The sequence below is a fragment of the Borostomias antarcticus genome (genome assembly GCF_949987555.1).
Source record: "Borostomias antarcticus genome assembly, chromosome: 1".
Lineage (NCBI taxonomy): Eukaryota > Metazoa > Chordata > Actinopteri > Stomiiformes > Stomiidae > Borostomias > Borostomias antarcticus.
In genome coordinates, this window is record NC_140234.1 from 49,201,681 (window position 1) to 49,213,054 (window position 11,374).

Below are 11,374 nucleotides of genomic sequence, written 5' to 3' on the forward strand. Positions count from 1 at the left end.
GGAAATGTTGATGATAACAAAACAACTTTGATGTGGTGTGTGTGCGAGTATCGTGTGTGTGAGGCATGTAATCATGCATGACCTCTGGTTGCATGCCGCACATGTACATAGTGTGTGTGTGCGTGTGTGTGCGTGTGCGCGTGTGCGTGCGTGCGGCTGTGTGCATTTCTAATTGGCACATTCAACTCCCATTACACCCAGTTGGGAATGTTCCCACTGCCTCTGGGGCGTTTGGTCTTCATGATGTCAGGATTATGTCAGCACCCTGTAAAATGAACCCACACCGCCCTCTACTGGAGACACAGAAACAAAGCAATTCCTTCATGCCCTGGGGAAATACTGCAGGGCTCGATGAACTACTGTGGCTTCCCTCTCCTACATCAGTTTGGCATCCACACTGATATCAAGCTGATTGTACCTTTTTGCTGTCCTTACTGCTGTGACACAACAATTTCCACCTGGGGATCAATAAAATATCTGTCTGTCTCTGTTCGTCTGTCTATATCTAAACCAAACCTTGCGTATTGCTTTTACTCATTTTATTATTTCAAATCAGTGAATCAATCAATACAAAAAGCTCCGTATATTATATAATAGGTGAGCTAACATTGTAATTCAACTGTACAAGAGCGCCTGCCGTTGTTAAATTGTTTCATTGTTTCAGTAGCCGAGGGCTCAACGAGAGCTGCTGTTGGTGGGATATGTTTTAAACACTCCATAATCCCAGTTTAATCCATGGCCTTTAGATCTTTGCCATGTCATTAGATAAGATCACCTGTTATAGAGCATTAGATGAAAGCAACCCTCTAATCATTTCAGTGCCATAGATCCATCATGAGAAAGACGATCATCTCACAATTACCCAGTGTCATCCTCGATGATGTTGATGATGAGAAGGTTTGGACTGAGCAATTACTGTGTCATCTTCCTACTTCTCTGGGAGCTGTTGTCCTTCTTCCATCTAAACATTGAGAAAGAATCCTGCCCGCTCTCAGAATTGTAGACATTCAGTAAATTCATACTACTCGGGTAAAACCATCAGCACTTTTTTGATTGATATGAATAAATCTGCCGTACCAGTTAATTCATAATATTACGAGTGCATGGTCCTCATGCATGTGTGTCCGTCCGTGCAGAATTGTGCCTTACGGTTGCCTGGCGACGGGGGACCGCTCCGGGCTGATCGAGGTGGTGTCGTCGGCGGATACCATCGCCAACATCCAGCTGACCAGCAGTAATGTGGCAGCGGCCGCGGCCTTCAACAAGGACGCCCTGCTCAACTGGCTCAAAGACAAGAACCCTCCGTAAGAGCGCACTGGGCCGACAGAGTTGCTGTACCATACGGTTAATGTATTGAACTAGCACGTCTATAGGGTAAATGTGTAATGTGAATAATTGATACTACTTGAATGTTGGAATTATGGTCTGTAACTGTATTTCTGGACAGCTGCAGCTAATGCAAGGTGTTGTTCTTGTGCGAACACAATTGATTGAAGAGATTCATAATAATGCCTTGGTGCTGGCCTGAACACCTTGAACCTCCTCACAGAAAGTCACGGTGACCGTTAGGGTCAGAAATGCTCCTCTTGGGTGAAAACTCTGAGAGCACCACTTATGACCACTTGGCTGTAACATCTGTCTCATTTCCCAGTGATTCTCTCGAGAAGGCCATTGAGGAGTTCACACTGTCGTGCGCGGGCTACTGCGTAGCCACCTACGTCCTTGGCATTGGAGACCGCCACAGTGACAACATCATGGTCCGCAGCACAGGGCAGGTGGGTACCAGGAAATACTATACACACACACACACACACACACACACTCTCTCTCTCTCTCTCTCTCTCTCTCTCTCTCTCTCTCTCTCTCTCTCTCTCTCTCTCTCTCTCTCTCTCTCTCTCTCTCTCTCTCTCTCTCTCTCTCTCTCTCTCTCTCACACACACACACACACACCCTTCTCTGTCCTTATCTTAAACGGTGGCCAATTACTCATTGGTGTAGTGGGTTTGCCTCTATGGGCCCATTTTGGACTTGACAACATTAACACATTTTTAACCAATTCCGAAGTTCCACAGTTTGCATTGTCAGTTGTCAGTCATGTCAGCCATTGGTCAGCAAGTTTCTGATTGGTGAGTGTCTTTCCTCGGTTCCCGCTGATGTTTTGCCTCTCGTCACTCAGCTCTTCCACATAGACTTTGGTCACATCCTGGGGAACTTCAAGTCCAAGTTTGGGATCAAGCGGGAGCGCGTGCCGTTCATCCTGACGCACGACTTCATCCACGTCATCCAGCAGGGCAAGACTGGCAACACAGAGAAGTTTGGCAGGTGAGTCTTTAACCCGTTCACCTCTCATTCAAGGATGTGTATTTGTGTGCAAGATGCAGGTACCATGTACCTGTATCTTGTAAGTGAAATGTTCATGCAATACTGACTGGAAAGGAGCACGGACTCCAACATTACCCTGATCCAACCTGATTGGTTCAGGGAACAGTGGAATGCCTAGGTGAATCTGGGAGGGGGCTTGGTTGCCATCATCCTGGTTGTTGACGAGGGGTGTTACCATCAATGGTCCTCATGCCTGAACGCAGTTAAGAAAAAGTTAAGAAGAAATTTCTTCTTAACTCCACTTACGAAGTTCCCAGGACAATTCTGGCATTCCTGAATGGTTTCTTATCTCGGATTTGTTCTTATCTAAGAACAGGATTTAAGAACGCGGAAATGCAGTCGTAGGTAGGCCAGATTGGAGTGCGCCCCTGTTCGCAAGGGCTAAATTTATGAGAAATCCGAGATGATTGCGTTCACATCAATTGTACAGACATCCTAGGCTTGAAATGAGAATAATAATAAATACAAGAATATTTGTATCATTTCCAATTATGTTTCACATTTATAGTCATGATTCTACGAGGCATCTTGGTGTCCTAAAATAAATAAAAGCACTACACAAACACTGCAAATGGCAGTGAATGAATAAATAAGCACTAAACTCAGTCGCTATACACAGACTGAGCACAACAGCACCTTATATTCCATAGTCATCAGAATGGACACACCTAGGCCTACATTCTGTAAATAAACATGTGAATATTCATAACTAAAATATATCATATGGGCCTACATAATATAGATAGGGCATATCAAGATTCACAAGTAGCCTACTCATGCATTTAACTAACTGTACAATTTAATCATCTGCTCTCAGCACATCCCATCCCTTTCATGTAGGCTTTATATTTTGCATTTTGTATTTAAATTCCACCGTCTTGTTTTCTATTGTTATTTTGTATTTGTTTTTTTCACCTTCCTTAAGCCTAGTTTGCATGTTATAAGAGCCAGCGGAGAAACATCTCACTGCTCATTTTACTGGTATGTTGTATGTGACGAATAAAACGTCGAATTTGCACGTGAACTTGAACATCAATCAACTTTTTCCGCGCTGTCTGGGGATTCTGTGTGCACACGACCCTAGTAAGGAGCTGGCGGGGCGTTTATGTATGCAAATGCAGGTGTACGAGAACGCGCATTCAACTTAAGAAGGGGAGCACAGCTGAGAACACTTTGGCGGTTTAGGAACACATTTCCATGCGTTCATGAATCCGGCGGGGATCTTTCTTTGGGTTGGTCTTACGAAGTTTGTAAGAAGACATTTAAGAAGACACTTAAGAAAATGTTCAGGAATGAGGTCCATTGTCTGTTGACATGGCATCGTAATCGAGTGTAAACTAAGTGTGTGTGTATGTGTGTGTCTGTCTGTCCCTAGTTTCCGTCAGTACTGTGAGGAGGCCTACCTAATACTGCGGAGGAACGGGAACCTCTTCATCACCCTGTTCGCCCTCATGCTGACGGCTGGGCTGCCTGAGCTCACTTCCGTCAAAGACATCCAGTACCTGAAGGTAGAACACACACACACACACAAATACACACACACACATAGAGACACATCATATTAGCTCTATTTATCAATAACTCTGCCTCTGGTAGAATACAAATGGTTGATAACCCTCAGTTAACTGGCATTGGTTTCAACCAAAATCGAATATTAGTCTTGTCATAAATCAATTGTCACACATTTAATTAATTATACAGATAAGCCGACTCTACACTATGCATCCATATCTAACAATGCATCCTTCTCTGGAGCAACAGTTTAAAATGTGCCACAGAGTGTCATGTATGACCTTAACATAGTATGTTGATGTGATAAGATAAATCACCACCCAACCCTCCATCCCTCCCTTCATCCATCCCTTCATCCCTTCATCCCTCCCTCCCTCGTAGGACTCAATGGCCCTGGGCAAGACAGATGACGAGGCCCTGAAGCAGTTCCGCCAGAAGTTCGATGAGGCCCTCCGAGAGAGCTGGACCACCAAAGTCAACTGGATGGCCCACAACGTGGCGAAGGACAACCGCTCCTAGAGCAGAGATGATTTGGGGAGGGTTCAAGGGTGACCAGGAGCAGGAGGAGGGGCCGAGGAAAGGGGAGGTCTGGCTGAGGAGAGAGGAGCGAAGAGGACTTCAAGAAGGGGATCTAGAGGCCCATCCCATACGCGGTCTCACACACACAATCAGAGAAATACTGTATATACACACACACACACACACAAACAGACCCCCACACATACGGAAAAACACACACACACAAATATGTCTGTAAGTACCTTGAAGCAGACCATCCTCCACCTCGCCTTGCCTCGCCTCTGGACCTAGAAACTGTTGTTGCCTTTCCGGCCTGTCAACCAATCACCTTGCCTCTCCCTGATCACGTGATGTATCTGTGGACTTGTGGGTAAAGTGGTGGCAAGTTTTGCACATGCTCAGTGGGGGACAGAGGAGATGACAAAGCGTGAGGAAAGGCGCGACCATGATCCGCCCCGTAAATCCTGACGGAGCCCTGGACTGAACCATTGTGGATATAGGGAAAAGGATGGTCTTGCCCACATCGAAGATTTCTGATCCAAGTTGTAGGACAATAAGGCAGGGTTAGGGTCAGGGTTCAACCACAGCCACCCAGACCAGGCCCCGCCCCCATCCCCAGGACTGTTTGACAGCACAGGTAGAGAGTGGGTGTACAAAGACTGAAGACAAAAGTGTCTCACCCCGTGTCTTAAAATGACGCCAAAAGCGTGCCCAGAAGAAGTGCATCTTATGGAACTTCCCCATTGCAATGCCCCCTCCTGGTTATCTCGAACGTGTGCCTCAGAACTGCGGGAAGATTGTAATTTGATTAAATTTTTTTAATGTATATTTTCATTTCGTTGCCATTTAAGATTTATATGTGCCAGACTACTTTATCACTGCATGATGAGAGAGAGTGAGAGTCATGGGAAAGATTTTTAATCGTGACAGAAGTCTTGAGCCTCTGGTCCAAGGTTTGAAGCTACTGTAACAGGCCTACTGTATAATAAACACTGGAGCCATGAGACAGTACCAAAAAGATGGCAAGATCGATTTTAACATGTTTTTTAAGGTTTTTAAACTAAAACTTTATGTTCTTGCTTTGGAGTGTTCATGCAACTGTCCTCCGTTCCATTTTGATATCAGATCAATTTTGATGTTGGATAAATGGTCATTTCCAGTTATTATCCTCAGTTAAACCTGTCCTTGTCCAAAGGGTTTCAATCTTAGTCTTTCATAATTCACACAACAATAACCACAATGGATAAACATGCCTTGTAGGACCAAAACGAAGACATAACGTTCCAAGTTTGTTTTGTTTGTATTTACCATGTTTTTAATGTTCCGAAATTGAATGTCTGTGCGAAAAAATGTGCCGCTCTTTCAAGATTTGTTTTTATATTAGCAGGTGTGGGTGCAGTTTATAGGACCTGTGGGAGGGGTTTGCCAGCAGAGGGCGTGACACTGCAATTTAAAAACAACTTCCTGGTTCCCACATAGGATGCTCTTCCAGCATCTGTATTTGTGTTTGATTTTGTGCAATATCCGTATATATGATTATACATATGATATAAGTATATGAACCCTTGGGCCAGAAGCCCAAGTCTACGATGGTTGTCACTGTGGCTTTATGTGTGATGCTGCTGTATTTCCCACCGCTAGCCTTCAAAAAGTCTTTCAGACACTGGATATTGTCACATGTACAGGCTTTTATTGTTTTGCTGGTTTTGTTATCATAGGAGTTGTATTAAAGTTATTTTCCATGGAACTGCATTTTCCTATGGGTATTTCTGTGTGTGTGTGTGTGTGTGTGTGTGTGTGTGTGTGTGTGTGTGTGTGTGTGTGTGTGTGTGTGTGTGTGTGTGTGTGTGTGTGTGTGTGTGTGTGTGTGTTGTGTGTGTGTGTGTGTGTGTTTACACAGGGGAATCGGAAGACGGTGTGCAGGAGCTTCTTCATGCTTACCTTAGACCATTCCTACCCAAGTTACTCACACAAAAACAAATGACACATGGACGGGGGTGAGAACCGCTTTAGACATGGTACAGTCTATCGATATTGGCGTTCTCGCCAGGGCACTGCCAAATGCAGATTTGGTCCCTGTGGCTAGGGCACTGTGACCACAAACAGATTCCAAGCCATGTATTCTTTCGATCCTAGTTGTTTGTCAGAACACGATAGACGCAAGCTTTGTTAGAAATGTACAGTATCATTAGGGGTCCTACGGTAGTAGGAACCATATTGTTATTGTTGGTATTTTCTTCTTCCACTATTATTCTTTTCCTAGAAATGGTCAAATAACTCAGTCCTTGACCAAAAATGCATGTTGAAACTAGAGGCCATGAGTAGCTATGCCAGGAAGAATTACCATGATTTGTCCATAGGTGGCGCAAGAGTAACCAATTCAAAACACAAATTTCAATATGCTGGCACCCTGTTTGACAGAAATGTATTAAGCTTGGTATACTTATGTCTTTCCTCATGGGGGACAAATTTGCAGCAAGAACCCTAGTTTCTGTCTGATGGATTTGACTGTAGCTTGAATGGTTGGCAAAACTTATAAAAAGTAACTTCTCATAAACCATAAGTCTGATTGGTCTGAAATGTCACATGTATGCATATGGTGCATGTCTCCATATAGGTTGTTAACAGCTAAGAGATTTAATCTAAGATGGTAGAGAAATTGGCATTTTTGTCAAAAAATAAATACATGATTTTGCTATTTTGACCATATTATACTCATTTCTTCATCTCTGTTATGGAATGTTCAATTTTTGAGTGGGGCAGTTGGTGATTTTAAAATATTCTCCCATTTTGTTAACTGTTGTCAGTCTTACAGCTCTAACACCTCATACACATATTATGCATGGAAATGTTCACATGACTGCTGATTTGCACAATGTAAGTATCTATGAATCTATTGAGTGTGTTAGTGACAATGGGCTATATCTCGAGAGTGCACCGTTTGACAAAACTTTGATATCGGCCATTGTATATGATCGTAAATAACCTTATAACATGGCTTATAATGCTAAATTCCAAACCTGTCCTTTAAGCTTGGTGACATGTTATCAGTTTGTAGGATTAACAGACATGGACTGTTTATGAAACGCAGACTGTTGTCAGCATAGCCTTGCAGTTCTGGGAACCAGTAAACTAGTCTTTACCTCATCCACAAGAAGAGATCAGGGACGGGGGTCCTTTCAATTGCTTTCCTCACACAATATAAGTCTATTGTGCATCTGGTCCTTGCCCACGGTCTGCATTGTGGGTGGTTATTTATTTGTGTTCCCTATGGTCATGGGGTTTTGTCTAGGCAGACTGTCTGAACCCTCCGACTGGATGTAGCATTTAGATGGTCAAGAGGATGTGATGTGAATGATGTGGTTATCACCCCCCACACACACACACGGTGAGTCTGTGTTAAAGGGTTATGTAATGCAGCAGTGAAGCACAGGTTGAGAAATCTAAATTGCTGTTTTAGAGATTAACACATTGAAAGACTATTTTGTTCTCTTAAACGCTAGTATGTCCAAGGGGGTCTAATGGGTGATGGGTAATGAAAATCGCTGTCTTGAAAAGGCTGACGCAGACAGAGATGTTCAACTTGGAATGGACAATATTACATCACAACAGGTTGTTACATAAGGTTTTGCCAAACCTGAACACCTCTTCACATACTGCATCTATTCGCATTGTTGCTGTTAAGAGAAGCATATGTAGGCCAAGACCTTATGAACAAGACATGAAGCCTGAAGGTTTTGCCAAATCCCCTAGGATGACTAAATCCTAATGACTTAATATGATTTCCTGTTTGTATGGTTCTGCTATAGGTCTCTGTTCCATGTCAGTGTTGGTTTACTTCAGATAGCTAGTTCTTCAGCTTCTTCAGGTTGATGGCTTCTCAACTGAAAACAAGCTTGGCAGTCCTTACAGCAGGCTTGAGTACTGTGTGTGTGTTGCTTTACTTTTTTATTATTTTGTGACATGACCCTACCTGTCAAGCACCACATTATACTTTGGTCAAGTTGGCGATAAGATGACTTCACCAGCTTGACAGAGGGTCACAAAAACTGCCAAGTGTCCTAGGATATTTCATGAATGTAAAAAAAAAAGTCACAAAGGTGGTTGTCCAGGTGTCTAATGAACAAGCACAGAATATACAGTAGGATAGTGCTATTTGCCTGACAAAAATGCTGATGATGGTTGAAGCTAATTAGGTTAATCAGATCTGCTGGTGAGGTCTGATGTCACTTTGTAGGCTTGAAAGTTAGCATTGCCGTCATTTGGTTCTGACTCCAAAAGAGTTCATTTTTCTATGGGAAAAATGAACTGGATTTGCAAAAAATGCTGAAGAGAAGGTAGCCTGTGTTTGACAGAAACCCCCATAATAGAGTAGCCTACAGTTTGTTCTTAAAGTTAAAACACATCATTGAAGATGGACTGTAAAGCCTTTAGTTGGTTCTTTTTTAAGATTCAAGATCTGTTTATTAGCCATGTATATGGTTTACATATTAGGAATTTGTCTAAGGTAATGGTGCATAGACTGATGGAGATAACATTAGACAGGGTGCAGGACAGGACAGTGCAAAAATCCAATAGGGTCTGGCTGCAGACTTCAAACCTCCACCACGGGACCCTCCGGAAGCTCCACCACGGGACCCTCCAGCAAAAACCGGAAGCTCCACCGCTGGACCCAAAGTTTTTTTATTTATTTTTTTAGATGGGATAGGCTTCGGGGTGTAATCACATGTTAAATCAATTGTTTTTTTGCGCAGATGTCCCAAAGTGAATTTTCATTTAACATCTAATAAGCTCACACGATTTGACCCCAAATCTATTTTTTTTTCAGATGGGGGAGGGGTTGGGGTGGAATCACATTTTAATCACATGTTTTTTGCGCAGATGTACTGAAATTAATTTAGTTTTCATTTAACATCCAATATTTTATATTATATTATTAGCTAGTTAAGTTTTTTGACATGGGCATTACAGTAGCATATGAGTGATTTTGGAGATTACTACAAATAGCCTACCACAGCTACAGATGCAAAGACATATACAATAATACATCCACAAATATCTATGCAAACTTTGGATGAAAGCGTCAGCTAAATGACTGTAATGTAATAATGTAGTATACTAGTAGGCTAGGTCTACCAAATAAAATTCTCAATCACTAGCACCAATGGTGGAAACCACCTTATAGATTAAGACACTGAAATACACTTCACCTCTACTTTGTAGATTGATTCACCAGTTTATAAAGTAGGCTAGGTCTACCATAAACAAAATTATCCATCGCTGGCACCAGTGGTGTAGTGGAGAGTATACAGAGTATACCCACTTCTTTATACACAGTAGTATAGCCTACCCACACTTAAAATGTACAAACTGCTGCAGTATACCCACTTTAGTCACCACTACCCTGGCTGACACCCATGGTGACAATCACTTTTATAGATGAAGATACTCAAATACAATTAATCTCTACTTTGTAGATTCATTCACTATTGTTGATAAAGCAGACTAGGCTACTGTACGTGTAGGCTACCATACACCAAATTCTCACCAACACAAATACACACAAATAAAATATGTATGCAATGAAATTGTGTATAACATACACACTATACAAATAGTTGATATTGATAGCCTATAGTGGTTATAACATTACTTGCGCCCTCTTGTGCCGTCGTTTCAGCTGCGGTTTGCGGGGGGCTATATGTGGACTCGTGGCCATAACAGACAGTATTGTACACGCTGCATAGCTAGCTCGTGTGCATGCATAATACTTATCTAAAACTCAGCTCAAACAAGATAAATTAGGCTACATTTCAGTTGGATAGAACTATGAAAATATAAAAGAATCTTACAAATATTACCTGGAACATGCAGTATAGTTTGGAGTCAGTGGGAAAGAAATGGCAGGATCTCAGGATCTCTAGACCAGATAATGTGTACAGATGACAGTTAGCATGCTATGAAAACGTATCTAAAACGTAGTTTCAGGGGCAACATGAATCATAAAACTAGAAAGTACATTTCCTGGAGAAAATGTGAGGTGGGCTAGCTGCTGCAGCTGTATGTAACAGCTACTGCTAGTACTACTACGGACCGGGCAATCTCCATGCACCCACCGGCGAAGACTGTGTGTCTCTAGCCCACTCAGGGGTTGAATTGTGGGGTCCATGGCGTGGACAGTGGCGTGGTGGCGAGACTCCGCCCCCTCAGGCCAGAGCCGGTTGGGTACTGTGTACCCCTCTCCGGGCCACCTACCCGCCCCCACCGGTGAAGGCCGTGTGTCTCTAGCCCACTCAGGTGCTGAGTTGTGGGGCCCGTGGCGTGGATAGTGGCGTGGTGGCGAGACTTTGCCCCCTCAGGTCAGAGCCGGTCGGGGGCAGTGCAATGACCTCCGGGCAATCTCCATGCACCCACCAGCAAAGACCGTGTGTCTCTAGCCCACTCAGGGGATTAGTTGTGGGTTCTGTGGCGTGGATAGTGGCGTGGTGGCGAGACTCCGCCCCCTCAAGTCAGAGTAGGTCGGGAGCTGTGCAATGACCTCCGGGCAATCTCCATGCACCCACCGGCAAAGACCATGTGTCTCTAGCCCACTCAGTGGCGTAGTTGTGGGTTCCGTGGCGTGGATAGTGGTGTGGTGGCGAGACTCCGTCCCCTCGGATCACATTGGGTCGAGGGCATTTCAGTGACCTCCGGGCAATCTCTGTGCACCCACTGGCTCAGACCTTGTGTCTCTAGCTCACTCAGATGCTGAGTTGTGGTGCCCGTGGCGTGGACAGTGGTGTGGTGGCGAGACTCCACCCCCTCAGGTCAGAGCCAGTCGGGGACAGTGTAGCCCTTATACCCGGCTGTATACCCGGCTTTGCCGTGATATATCGTGTCACATACAACGGCTTTTAACCAAGCATCCGTTGTATAATGCACCATTCCAGTCCACCGCTAGAGGGCGCAATTGTATCCACTT

The 11,374-nt window shown here is 43.8% G+C and overlaps 1 protein-coding gene across 1 annotated transcript in view; it reads left to right on the top strand.

Moving 5' to 3' along the window:
* pik3cb (phosphatidylinositol-4,5-bisphosphate 3-kinase, catalytic subunit beta) overlaps positions 1-6,106 on the top strand; it is a 55,960-nt gene extending 49,854 nt beyond the window's left edge. The window contains exons 20-24 of the mRNA XM_084446975.1: positions 1,137-1,304; positions 1,652-1,775; positions 2,177-2,322; positions 3,758-3,890; positions 4,276-6,106. Of these exons, the coding sequence (XP_084303101.1) occupies positions 1,137-1,304; positions 1,652-1,775; positions 2,177-2,322; positions 3,758-3,890; positions 4,276-4,413 (709 nt within the window). The 3' untranslated portion in view covers positions 4,414-6,106. The remainder of the gene's footprint in view (positions 1-1,136; positions 1,305-1,651; positions 1,776-2,176; positions 2,323-3,757; positions 3,891-4,275) is intronic.
* The last annotated feature ends 5,268 nt before the right edge of the window (positions 6,107-11,374 follow it).